This window comes from Polypterus senegalus, chromosome 14 (assembly GCF_016835505.1).
Source record: "Polypterus senegalus isolate Bchr_013 chromosome 14, ASM1683550v1, whole genome shotgun sequence".
In the NCBI taxonomy this organism is placed as follows: Eukaryota; Metazoa; Chordata; class Cladistia; order Polypteriformes; family Polypteridae; genus Polypterus; species Polypterus senegalus.
Genome location: NC_053167.1, coordinates 15,392,854 through 15,407,310, shown reverse-complemented (window position 1 = coordinate 15,407,310; position 14,457 = coordinate 15,392,854). Strand labels below are relative to the sequence as shown.

At 39.1% G+C, this 14,457-nt stretch overlaps 1 protein-coding gene across 2 annotated transcripts in view; it reads left to right on the top strand.

Annotated features, from left to right (window-relative positions):
* LOC120515090 (docking protein 5-like) overlaps positions 1 to 14,457 on the top strand; it is a 106,532-nt gene that overhangs the window by 3,056 nt on the left and 89,019 nt on the right. For both annotated transcript variants that reach the window (XM_039735815.1, XM_039735816.1), the window contains exon 2: positions 12,606 to 12,713. In XM_039735815.1, the coding sequence (XP_039591749.1) occupies positions 12,606 to 12,713 (108 nt within the window). The remainder of the gene's footprint in view (positions 1 to 12,605; positions 12,714 to 14,457) is intronic.

The following is a 14,457-nucleotide window of genomic DNA, read 5'->3' as shown; positions in this document are numbered from 1 at the left end:
TATACACACAGCATTGGTAATTGTAAGCAAATGAAGGCATCCATTATGTATCCATTTTATAGACCTCTACATATTCTCCAACGAGTACATTTAAACTGACAACTTTCAGCTCTGCTATGTATACAGCAGTAAGAGAAGAGGAATATGATTAATAAATCTACAGTATATTGACTTTCCCAATGTCAGTTCTTAGCCAGCATCCCCTTAGTTTTTACACTTTAATTGCATTTGTGAACCTAAACTTTGTTTTTCCCACCACACACTGATTAAATTTAATGAATAGGGGCTTGTGTGAACAATGACGGATTCAGTGTGTAATGGAAAATACAGGTCAATGGAGCTACATGAAGGTGGTGGTATTCTTACTTTTACTGTGAAGAGGCTGCTTCTGTGCGAAACAAACTATATGAATATAACTGAAATAAAGCAGTATCCAAAGAAATGTCTTCCTGAATGATCGAATAATGCTGCAATGAAGAAACTTACAATTCAAAGGGAGAGAAAAAGGGCAAACCTATTCCATCTTCTGTTTCCATGTCATTACTTTTATATATGTGAATTCCTTATGTGGCTTTATTGGCACAAACTGAATGTCCAGGCTTATGTATGTGGGAGGTTTCCGAATGCTGCACCGATCAGACACATTCAGATCTAAACATGAATAGAATAGAGAAATAACATTTTTAATGGATGTTCTTTTCTTGCAGAAAAAAATGACAAGGTAGCTACTCTCTAAAATATAAATATATAGTATTTGCATTATTTCTGTATGCTTCACACGTTATTATACAATGCATGCACTAAAGTCTGTTTTTCTGGTTTCATACACATAATCTGAAATTTTACAAATTTCCTTATTGAACTCTACAAGAGAAAATAAATATAAATTTTGAATTGAATAGAAATTACAGTGTGCCCTGCAGTAGGTTGGCACCATGTGTGGGATTTGTTTCCTGCCTTGTGCCCTGTGTTGGCTGGGATTTTCTCCAGCGGCCCCCTGTGACCCTGTAGATAGGATGTGGCGGGTTGAATAATGGATGGATGGAAAGAAATTACAGTAAATATGCATATTAACCCCTGGCTACCCAGCTCTGCTCAGTTTTAATTTTAGCTAATAACAATCTTAACTATATATGCTTTTGTTTCTAAAATTCTGCTATAGTTTTTATTGTTCCACTCCAGAAGTTCCTAACAGGGTTTATTACAACATTTTACCAAATACGACAAAATTTGAAAAGCACAAATCTTCAATTCTCCATATCTGAATTGTTCAGTTCTAGGCTAAAGGCAGGAACAATCTTTTAATGGGATGGTAGTTCACCATGGGCCTCAGCCATTTTCATGCACAAACACTCAAACAACTGGTTTAGATTTGTCAGATATCCCAACATGCACATCTTTGTATTTTTGGAGTACTGTATCTGGAAAAAAATTGACACACTTGAACACAAGTGCCTGGAGTCATGAGGTGGCAATGCTAACCACTGTGCCAAAAAGCAGTCGAATTTAGATTTTATGTTCTGTCAACAATTTGACTTACTCTAGCCATCCTAGCTTTCTTTTTTTTTTGTAACCTGAGAATGCAGCTATTTATTGTAAGTGTACACAGTATATGTGGAGTCCAGTGTCATTCTGCATGTTCAAGCTCAACTTTAGGTATATCATCATTTACACACAATATCGATCATTACTCTGTTAAATCTCTCACAGAGAGTAGGACAAGAGCAACATAAGACATTAATTATGACATCATACAATATGGGCAGCTGTTCAGTAAGCATGCGATTCGGGGATAAAACTGTTCCTGGAGCTAATTGTGTGAGTGCTAACAATGAGTGAATGGATTTTAATGAACATGTTTGCCTTTCTAAGTCAGTATGTTTTGTAAATTTCCTCTTTGCCAGTAGTATTCCATCCCTGCTGTATGTGGTGCTCTCTCCTGAACTTAGCAGGTGCCACGCCTTGAGGTTATTCAGCCAGGGAGTATGAAAAAACCTGGAGAAGTTAGTGAGCTAGGGTGATAACATTCTGCCTTTCCTCGTATGTCTAAGGCAATAAAAGCATTGTTGAGTCTTCTTGACTGTAGCCAGGATATGTTGTGTTCACTTCAGGAAATCTGTGATGGTAGGTTTTATAACACCTGACCCTTTCCACATGTACATGCTTCTCCGGAGCAGGCCAGCCATTTAGGTTTAGTGAGGGCAGAGAGTCTCTTGCAGGAAAACCTGATGCAGTCTGCAAGAAACCTGACTGAGACCTGCGCATGCCGACTCAATGCTGTCGTGGCTGCTAAAGGTGCACCTACTAAACACTCACTTGAAGGGAATGAATACTTATGTGATCGGTTATTTTCTGTTTTCTATTTGTAGTTAATTTAGACCACTTTGCAGAGATTTGTTTTCATCTTGACATTAGAGTTTTTTTTTCTGTTGATCAGTTTAAAGAAGCCAAATTACACCCACTTTGAGTCAGTGCTATATAATAATAAAATATGAAGGCCTTCAGGTAAGTGAATACTTTTTGTAGATGCTGTAAGTGCTCTCTGTGTGGAATGATACCATAGCATTAGGTGCATTTCTTGAGTTTATTTCCCACTTTCTTTTGAAACATGACTCATTCTGCTCCCCTTCTGCCACATTGTCATGTGCATTCGTTCTCAGTAATTTTAAGTTACCTAGTTTTTTCCACTAGTGGTAGTGAATGGTACTCATGGCAATTGATCACATAGCCCATTGTTAGTCAATGGTGCAAGCTCGGTCTTTATGCAAAGGTACTGTTTATAAGGTTGGAGAAACCTGCAGTCAGCTGAGATTGAGGAAGTCACTTGGATGAGTGATGGAACGTATCTCCCTGAAAAAGAACTATGTCAATATGAACAGAATCAACTTTCTAGAAACACTTACATAAACTGGTTGTATATTTTAGAAGTATTGCTGTGAAAAGTGTAGTACAAATTTTTTTAGAGATATCAAATCTTCTGATATCAATCTGATCAAAAAAAAATAATATGTAGACTATATCCAAAATTTATGACCTTGGGATATCAGATATAAACCCACTGTGATGCATTTTACTACTTCAATTTTAAAAGTGTAAACAGAAAAAATACCTACATAATAAAAGTCTCCCCTCCTTGCCATGGCAGTGGGTTTGTCACTAAACCTATAGATGAGTTTATATATCCAGGAAGGTGGTGTGAGATCTTACCTCTCTGTCTGTTAATTCACACAAATGAAACTCACCGATTACCTCGGCAGCAAGCATGAGACATGTGTGCAACTCTGAGGTCATTTTAACACCAGTGAATCTGGACTGCAAGTCAAATTGGAGCTTAACCTGGGCTGCCTTAAAACGTACAGTGCTTTCTGACAAAGCCATTGAGCCTCCACAGTAACTTCACCTCTGCACTGCTTCCTTTTCTGTCATCGTATCTCATAGCAGGGAGCGCAATGGATTGCTAGGTGTTGTGATTTTAGGGCCCACACCTACAACAAATGCTTGACTATTTAAATGAATGCAAATGTTCCACATCATGAAAGGCCTTAGGCCTACAAAACAATATTTAGGAAAGTGGGGAACCACAAAACCCGGGTCAAAACTAAACAAAACTACAAAGTATTATTTATTTAAAGTTTAAATTAAGTAAAAAAATGTAAAAGTGCTGAAAAAGTGTCTGAAACAAACTAAATTCAAAAATAATTTCAAAATTCTACAACAAATCTGTAAAACCATGATAATTAACCAGGGACAAATACCATAAATAACAACAAAATTCACAATTGGAAAAGGGGAGCTGAACAACACAAACTTGAAAACACTAATTCCTTATCTCTGAACTTAGGCCATCAAGGTTTCGCCAGGTCATACCTGAAGGTCCTCTTACATTAATAGTGAAAAAGAGACTGGGTTAAAAATGACAAAAAAAAATGTCAACAAAGAACACAAATGCGACTGGGAAAAATGACAAAACAAAGGTGCAATCTTATCATTAGGTTAAATATTGGAATGGTTTTCAACTGTCAATGCGATACTATTAATCAATCAGTGACGTTCAGGTTGAATTTTAAATGATTGTTGCTTTTCTGCATTTACTGTGTCTTGAATTATATCTGTACCAGTAACGGCGTACTGCATGAATACACTTGACTTGAGCATTCCTATCTTTCTCTGTACGTTTAGCATTTGTTTGCTCTGAGGTTGATGCACTTGCTGATTCTTGAGCAGCTCTTCTTTTCTACCTCTTCACTTCTTTCATCGGCATCTTTTCACATTAAAACTGATGAAGTCAGTGTTTGTGTTGTACTCTGTACATTTTCCTTAATTTTTCACTTAAGATGGCACTTAAGTCTTCAATCTGCCTCAAGAATGATTTAAGATATGAAGAGGTAGAAGAAGTGATGGCGAAGGTGGTAGGGATGAGAAAGGCACCTGTATGCATGCGCTGCACGACTGCCCTGCTATCCGCTGCTGAAAGTGATTCCACAATAAAATAAAAATAAAAAGAGGAATAACCTTGGAGGTCAAAGTGAATAGCAGACACCATGTAGTATATGTGTACCAAAGTTCAGGTCAGTAGGTCAAACGGTTTGCAAGCTACAGCTGATTTCAAATCCTGGACAGACAAATGGGCAGCCACGGTAGCATATTATATAAGAAGATATATTGCAATTATCTGTGCCTTTCTGAATGGTGCCAGTCTGCTTGCATGTGCACCTTCGCTACCCTGTTTTAACACATAATGTTGATGAAAGTGCCAAATATAAATCTGTCGTATGTACATTTATCAGGAAGAAAGGAGGAAACTGCATGCACTTTATCGGTTTACTATTTGTGGTTTTCTCCTTACATCTGATGCTGTTTAGATAGACTGGTGCCTGGCAAACCTTTATTGGAATAAGAGAGTTTAGAAATTGGAGGAAAAATAAAAGTCTACTGTTTTTATAGACACCATTAAGCATATTGTATAAAAGCAAAATTGCCACTGGTTTCCTCAACAAGCTTTCTAAAGGAAATTTGTTTTTGTTTATTTTTGGATTTTTTTTTGTCAAATCTCACTGTTAAAAAAAATGTTAAAAAAAAGCTAACAGCTTTACAGATCATGTTTGCAAGTAAGGTGAATTTATCATATTTATGACAAGTGTCGCCAGATGAGCTCCTGACTCTCCTGTTTTAGCAATTCCCAGAGCTGAGGAGAAATGTCCGGTGATTATGCCATGGCCAGGAAATAGGATAATTTTGGTTTGTCACAATTCATCATTGCTGTCTAAAGTTGGTTTTTGGCAGGGAGCTGATTTTGAAAACTGGATAGTGATATCAAAATGGAAATGTAATTAAGAGTCAGGCAAAGTTAGTTTCCTGGAGATTCTTTCATATTACATTTTGTTGTACATGAAATAGACATTAAAAATGAAATGAGTAACAAAAACATGGTTCTCTATGCTCTTATTGGTATAATAGTTGTCTCCTATAAGAATCACGTGATAATTGCTATATATATTAAAGAGTCCTATGTAATCCTGGGAAGATTTGCCTACTAAGATGCTGCAGATGTTCTACGAGACGGTTGTGGCGAGTGCCCTCTTCTACGCGGTGGTGTGCTGGGGTGGCAGCATAAAGATGAAAGACGCCTCACGCCTGGACAAACTTGTTAAGAAGGCAGGCTCTATTGTAGGATTAAAGTTGGACAGTTTAACATCTGTGGCAGAGCGACGGGCATTAAGCAAACTCCTGTCAATCATGAAGAATCCACTGCATCCACTTAAAAGTGTCATCTCCAGGCAGAGGAGTAGCTTCAGTGACAGACTTTTGTCACCGTCCTGCTCCACTGACAGACTGAGGAGATCGTTCCTCCCCCACACTATGTGACTCTTCAATTCCACCCGGGGGAGTAAATGCTAACATTCATTTTATTTAAATTTCTTTCTTTTTTTTTTCATTTTTATTACTATTTAATTTAATATTGTTTCTTTGTATCAGTATACTGCTGCTGGATTATGTGAATTTCCCCTTGGGATTAATAAAGTATCTATCTATCTATCTATCTATCTATCTATCTATCTATCTATCTATCTATCTATCTATCTATCTATCTATCTATCTATCTATCTACTGCCAAAAGCAGGCCCTTCAGATCTTAAAAATGTTTTCAGTTCTCAGGCCCCTCATAAACGGCACTATAAATCTTTCATCTATCCATCCATTTTCCAACCCACTGAATCCGAACACAGGGTCACGGGGGTCTGCTGGAGCCAGTCCCAGCCAACACAGGGCACAAGGCAGGAACCAATCCCGGGCAGGGTGCCAACCCACTGCAGGACACACACAAACACACAACAGGGCCAATTTAGAACCGCCAATCCACCTAACCTGCATGTCTTTGGACAGTGGGAGGAAACCGGAGCGTCCGGAGGAAACCCACGCAGACACAGGGAGAACATGCAAACTCCATGCAGGGAGGATCCGGGAAGCAAACCCGGGTCTCTTAACTGCGAGGCAGCAGCACTAACACTGCGCCACCCACTATAAATCTTTTCCTTTCTCAATCCAAGTCCTACATAATTTCAGTTAAGGACAGTAGGTGCTTTCAGCTAAACTTATCTTCCCTATCAGACTGTCAGAGAAAAAAAAAATCAACTTGTATTAGGTCTCTAATGATCAAATATTCACATTACTGTAACATTATCAAATAAGAAAAAAAGCTTTTTGATGTTCCATTAACCCTGCAAACCAAAGTCAAAATGTGCAAAGAGGCATTTACAGGAATAGGAGTACATCAACAAGCTTGTTCGGGCAATCATATTTCCGGCGCCACATCCGAGTGGCAGCCTTTCCAGAAGCTCCGTATATGACTTTATCTTTTTATCTCTATTTTTCTCTATTTCACTGTTTATCAAAAAAAAAAAATGTGAATTTCCCCTTGGGATTAATAAATTATCTATCTATCTATCTATCTATCTATCTATCTATCTATCTATCTATCTATCTATCTATCTATCTATCTATCTATCTATCTAGCTTGGAAGACCAACATCAATATAGACAACCTTGCAAGAAATTTTTTCCAGTTCCTTGTTTGCATGTCACCCTATATTATTAAAATTAAGATAAGGATCTCAGGTTTGTTTTTTCCTTTAAGTAAAGTTTTTTTTTTTTTTATAATCTGGGTTTTTCTGAAAATAAACTGCTCTTTGTATGTTCAGCACAAGCACCACAGTGGAATTCAGGTTTTTATTGCAATCTATTACTGATGCTAAACATCTGTTTCTTTTATAAAGATTGAAAACCATTAGAAACCTAGATTGCTTGTTCAATTCTAAAATCATGCATTTCAAATTTTTTTTTTTTTACTTTCCTAAAGAGTTACCAATTAAAAATTAGATGTAAATGACAAGGAAACCAACAGCTACCCAGTTAGTGTTATCACTTTTCTACCTATATATGTGAGTTTATTGGGAGATTTATTTTTCTGAAATTATATTAATGCTAAATTAAAGCTATTTAATTGAACTATTTTGCTTTAATAGTAGTTAAAGCAGAAACTGTATGTACAAAAAACAACTTTGCTATTAAGAGTAGGAAACACAAACAGTAAAGAATCTTTTGGTCAAAGATAAAATCAATACAGTAATAGAGGCATTATTGAATTACTGACTTCTTCTTTCTGCTGCTCCCATTAGTGGCCTATCATCTTCTTCAATATTGTCTTGTCCTCTGTATCTTGTTCTGTTACACCCATCACCTGCATATCTTCGCTCACCACATCCATAAACCTTCACTTAGGCCTTCCTCTTTTCCTCTTCCCTGGCAGCTCTATCCTTAACATCCTTCTCCCAATATACTCAGCATCTCTCCTCTGCACATGTCCAAACCAATGCAATCTCGCCTCTCTGACTTTGTCTCCCAACCGTCCAACTTGAGCTGACCCTCTAAAGTACTCATTTCTAATCCTGTCCATCACCGTCAGGCCCAATGCAAATCTTAGCATCTTTAACTCTGCCACTTCCACCTGTCTCCTGTGTTTTGGTCAGTGCCACCAACTCCAACCCATATAACACACCTGGTTTCACTGTTGTTCTGTAGACCTTCCCTTTCACTCTTGCTGATAACCGTCTGTCACAAATCACTCCTGACACTCCTCTCCACCCACTCCACCCTGCCAGCACTCTCTTCTTCGCCTCTCTTCCACAATCCCCATTACTCTGTACTGTTGACCCCAAGTATTTAAACTCATCCACCTTCGCCAACTCTACTCCCTAAATCCTCACCATTCCACTAACCTCCCTCTCATTTACACACATGTATTCTGTCTTGTTCCTACTGACCTTCATTCTTCTCCTCTCTAGAGCATATCTCCACCTCTCCAGGGTCTCCTCAACCTGCTCCCTACTCTCGCTACAGATCACAATGTCATCAGCAAAGATCAGAGTCCAAGGGTACTCCTGTCTAATCTCATCTGTCAACCTGTCCATCACCACTGCAAATAAGAAAGGGTCCAGAGCTGATCCCTGATGTAATCCCACCTCCAAATTGAATGCATCTGTCATTCCTACTGCAGACCTCACCACTTTTAAATTTCCCTTGTACATATCCTGTACAGCTCTTACATACTTCTCTGCTACTCCCAACTTACTCATACAATACCATAGCTCCTCTCGGAGGTACCCTGTCATATGCTTTTTCCAGGTCCACATTAATGCAATGCAACTTCTTCTGGCCTTCTCTATACTTCTCCATCAACACCCTCAGAGCAAACATCACATCTGTGGTGCTCTTTTTTGGCATGAAACCATACTGCTGCTCACTAATCATCGCCTCACTTCTTAACCGAGCTTCCACTACTCTTTCCCATAACTTCATTCTGTGACTCATCAATTTTATTCCCCTGCATGTCCCCCTTATTCTTAAAAATCGGCACCAGTACATTTCTTCTCCACTCCTCAGGTATGTTATCTAGACCAACGGCCTTTCCATTCTTCATCCTCTTCATAGTTGTCCTTACTTCCTCCTAACTAAAACGTTGCACTTCCTGATTCACTATCTCCACATCATCCAACCTTCTCTCTCTCTCATTCTCTTCACTCATCAGCCTCTCAAAGTACTCCTTCCATCTGCTCAACACATCCTCTTCATTTGTGAGTATGTTTCCATCTTCATCCTTTATCACTCTAACCTGCTGCACATCTTTCCCAGCTCGGTCCCTCTGTCTAGCCAATCGGTACAGGTCCTTTTCTCCCTCCTTAGTTTCCAACCTCTTATACAGTTGATTGTACACCTTTTCTTTAGCCTTCGCCACTTCTCTCTTTATCTTAAGCCTTATTTACTTTACTCTTGTCTACTTTCGCTGAATATCCCGCTTCTTCTTTGCCAACCTCTTTCTCTGTATACTCTCCTATACTTCACCATTCCACCACCAGGTTTCTTTTTCCTCCTTCATCTGTCCAGATGTCACGCCAAGCACCCTTCTTGCTGTCACCCTTACCACTTCTGCTATAGTTGCCTAGCTGTCTGGCATTTCTTCACTGCCACCCAGTGCCTGTCTTATCCGTCCATCCATTATACAACTCAGTATATCCTAAATACAGGGTCACGGGGGTCTGCTGGAGTAAAATCCCAGCCAACACAGGGCGCAAGGCAGGAAACAAACCCTGGGAAGGGCGCCAGCCCACCGCAGGGCACACACACACAAAACAAGCACACACTAGGGACAATTTTGAATCGCCAATGCCCCTAACCTGCATGTCTTTGGACTATGGGAGAAAACCAGAGTACCCAGAGGAAACCCACGCAAACACAGGGAGAACATGCAAACTCCATGCAGGGAGGACCCGGGAAGCGAACCCAGGTCTCCTAACTGCGAGGCAACAGTACTACCCACTGCACCACCGTGCCGCCCATCTGTCTTATCTCCTCTCTAAATTCAACCTTGCAGTCTTCCTTTTTCAATTTCCACAATTTGATTCTTGGCTCTGCCCTCACTCTCCTTCTCTTCTTGATCTCCAATATCACCTTCAGAGTCCCATCCTATGGTGCTTAACTACGCTTTCCCCTGCCACCACTTTGCAGTTTTTAATCTCCTTCAGATTGACACCTTTGCATATCATATGATTGACCTGTGTGCATCTTCCTCCATTCTTGTACTTTATCCTATGTTCCTCTCTCTTCTTAAAATATGTATTCACCACAGCCATGCCCATCCTTTTTGTAAAATCCACTACCATCTGACCATCTACATTCCTCTTCTTGACACCATACCTACCCATCACCTACTCTCCTCCTCTGTTACCTTCAACAGCATGTCCATGTCACCACTTTTTCTCCCTTGGGTACACTGTCCATCACTTCATCCAACTCACTCCAGAAATCTTCTTTCTCATCCATCGCACACCCAACTTGCGGGGCATATGCACCAACAACATTCATCATCACACCTCCAATTTCCAGCTTCATAATCATCACTTTGTTCGACACTCTTTTCACCACCAAAACACTCTTGACTCTTGACATACTGTTCCTTCAGAATAACTCCTACCCAATTACTCCTCCCATCCACACCATAAAAGAATAATTTGAATCCACCTCCAATCCACCTAGCTTTACTTCCCTTCTGTTTAGTCTCTTGCACACACAATATATCAACCTTCCTTTTCTCCATCTTATTGGCTAACTCTCTCCCCTAACCAGTCATACTGCCAACATTCAAAATTTATACCCTCACTTCTACTCCTTTACCTTCCTCCTCTCAACCTGCCTCTGGACACACTTTCCTCCTCTTCTTCAGTTTCTTTGGCCAACAGTAGTCCAGTTTCTGCCAGCACCCTGTTGGCTAACAGTACTGGTGGTGGCTGTTGTTAACCCGGGCCTCAAACCAATCCAGTGTGGAAATCTGTATTGTTGCCCACATATTGATCTGGCAAAATTTTACAATGGATGCCCTTCCTGACGTAACCCTCCCCGTTTATCCGGGATTGGGACCAGCATGAAGAAACACACTGGTTTTTTGCATTTCCTGTGGCTGGGTTTTTCATATAATTCATTTCATCACTTTTAATACTTTCAAAGTATTCATTTTCATGGGTTGAAAATGCCAGGGTTGTGTCAGTCACACATACACTTAACACTCAAATAAAAGCCATTTTGCCATTACCAAACAAGAACATCTTTAGGGCATATTTACACATCATAGCCACATAACATAAAAAATCCACAGCACACCATTTAATACTACAGTATTTATATTCTATGAATTCCAATTTTATCACCATGGAGAAGTACAGTGCATATTTAAAACAGATACCAAGACAGTTATGTCCAAAAACACATGCTTATTGTGCTTCCTCTTCATAATATCACACACAATGCACAATTCACTCACAGTCCTTCTCTTCAGGCTGCCTCCACTCCTCACTTGTAAAGCTCCATCACACTACCTCCCAACTCCGGCTCCCTGAATGGAGTGAGGCGGCCTCTTTTATTCAGTACCTGGATGTGCTCCAGGTGCTTCCTGACGAACTTCCTGCAGCACTTCCGGGTAATGCGGAAGTTCTGCATGACTACCCAGAAGCACATTGGATGTCTCTGTCTTCTGGTTTGGCAGTCCATGTTTCCTGGAACGTTTGGGCGCCCCCTGGCAGTGGCCACGTGCCCCAACAGGGTGGAGCATCCCAGCTCCAATCTTGTGGCTCCCCTGCACCCTAGGACAACAGCCCTCTTGCGTCCTGGGGGGAGGTATTGGCGCTCTCCAGGTCCTTCCACATCCCAGGCATCCCGACTGTGTAGTCATTTATCACAATATATATATATATATATATATATATATATATATATATATATATATATATATATATATATATATATATATATATATATATAAAGCAGACTGTAGCAGTCTTGCAGTCTTGTATGTATGTTTTCATCCAGTTGACCATTGGAACGTTTCTGGTGTGCTCCATAAAAGCAACCTACAGTTTTATCATGAAAAATCCGTAGTATTATTTCTTTGTCATTTAATGTTTGTTTTTGTTAACTACAGTATATTTTCATATTGCATTATTTTTATTGTAACTGTTGTAGTGGTAATAGAATTAAATCAACCTACTAATAATATTAATTTAATTGACTTTTTTTACGTCGTCAAAAATTCTGCATTTAAAAACTATTACTGCACCACAAAACAAAAATGAATCTGTCAAAAAACCTTAAAAATGCCCTGCTTTTCCCATCGTTTTTACACCACTTTGAATGTATTTTGTGATTATATTTTGATTAAAATAGGCTATCTATTATATTATATATAAAATAAGTAAGCAATTTTATTTTTATCTACCAAAAACATCCTATATTTATGTTGTGGATTCAACGGCACTCTTTACGATTTTTGTATTCATTAATGAACTACTGCGGTGGGCTGGCGCCCTGCTAAATAACTGTCTGCTAACACATGGAATTATATTATCACTATTATTTTTGAATATGACTTATTGTTTTGAAAATACTTAATGAACAAGAACGTGATAACTGATCCACCAATTTCACCAAGTCCCTAAATGCACTTGAATATTATGCCATACATTTTCTAACTTATTGTTTGGCTATTTTCAACCTCACAGATCTACAAGAAGTGCTGGCTTGTTCTGAAGACAGCTTCAAGCAAAGGAACAAGGAGACTTGAAAAGTTTCCTGATGAAGGAGCTGCATATTTTCGATGCTCTCACAAGGTTAGTCAAATATCTATGCTTTGCATGGTGATCTGATTAAAGTGATCCCAGTCTTCCCAGACTGAAATTACCCAGCTTGTCTTAATCTTTATTATGAAAGAGACTGTGCTCAAAAACTATGGTCAAGCAGGAAATCAATTTTATCATTAAAACATAAACATACTTCCATTTACTTAACTCTGGTGAAATCTAGTCCTTAATCATGAGTTTTTCAAGCATTAGCATACTGGTAAGACTAGAAAGAAAACTGCAGAGGAAGGACAATTGTGTCACAGATGTCTATTTAAACTACTTTGTACTACTAGGGCTACCCCTTAAATAGGAAGATGCGATTTTCTTCTCACTTATGCAAAAGCGTGTGTTTTAGGTTAATTGGCTTTTTAAAATTGGTGCAGTGTGTGTGTGAGTGGGCCTTCTAATGGACTGACCCTGCTATTTGACTCCTGAAAAGTAATTAAATGAAAGGCAATTGTCCCATGTAAACCTGCATGCTTTTAATATGTCAGTGAGTAAAGCAAAGCAAAGTGTGAAAAGAGATCAAGTATTGCTTATTCTGCATAGATCTAAAATGGGCAAAACACATTTGATGGAACCCTTAGAAAAGAGCATAGATAATTCGATTAGAGTGATTTTTCAAAGTAGCTATTTTCTTTAATTAGTATCACACATGTCTCCAACCGTGCAATTCGTATTTTAGCCAATTTAAATGGAGAAAGGTCATCATTTTGCTTTTTGGTATCATTGTGTGTCTCACACTGATCATGGACCACAGAAAGCAAAGGAGAGAGTTGTCTGAGGAGATTATAGAGGACATTATAGACAGGCAAGTTAAAGGCTAGAAGACCATCTCCAAGCAGCCTGATGTTCCACAACAGTTGCAAATATTATTAAGATGTTTAAGATCCAAGGAACTGTAGCAAACCTCCTCATATGTGACGCAGGAGAAAAATGCACCCCAAAATGTTAAAAAGGAATATTAAGAAAGGCAGTCGAAAAGCCAAAGACAACTTCCAAAGAGTTACAAGCTGAAGGTCATGGTCCATTAGGGTGTGATTGCACCATCCATCACTTTTTGACTGACAGTAGCTCAATGAAAGAAGACCCAGGTGGACTTTACTGTTGAACGAGAAACCTAAAGAAGCTAGAATGGAACTTGCTAAAATGCATATTGACAAGCTACAAGGCTTCTGAAAGAATGTCCTATAGACAGATAAGAGAAAACTGGAGCTTTTTGACAAGTGACATCAGCCCTATGTTCATAGACGAAAATGTGAACCTTTTAAAGAAAAGAACTCTGTACCTACTGCGAAACTTGGAGGAGGCTCAGTTATGTTTTGGGGTTGGTTTGCTGCATCTGCCATGGTGTGCCTTGAGTCTGTGGAGGAAACAATTTAATCTGAAGACTATCAAGACATTCAGGAGTAAAACATATTTCCCAGTGTCAGAAAACTTGGTCATAGGTCATTGATTCCCCAACAGGATAATGAACTAAAAGCACCCAAGAATGGCTAAGAACAAAACATCGGACTATTCTGAAGTGGCCTGCCATGAGCTTTGATGTGCATCCTATTAAACATCTATGAAAAGAACTGAAACATGCATTCTGGAGAAGGCCTCATTCAAACCTGACACAGTTGGAGCAGTTTGCTTAGGAAGAGTGGGCCAAACGACCTGTGGACATGTGTAAAAGTCTCATTGGGTGCTACTGAAATCGCTTGTTTGCAGTGTTTGTGTTACAAAATAT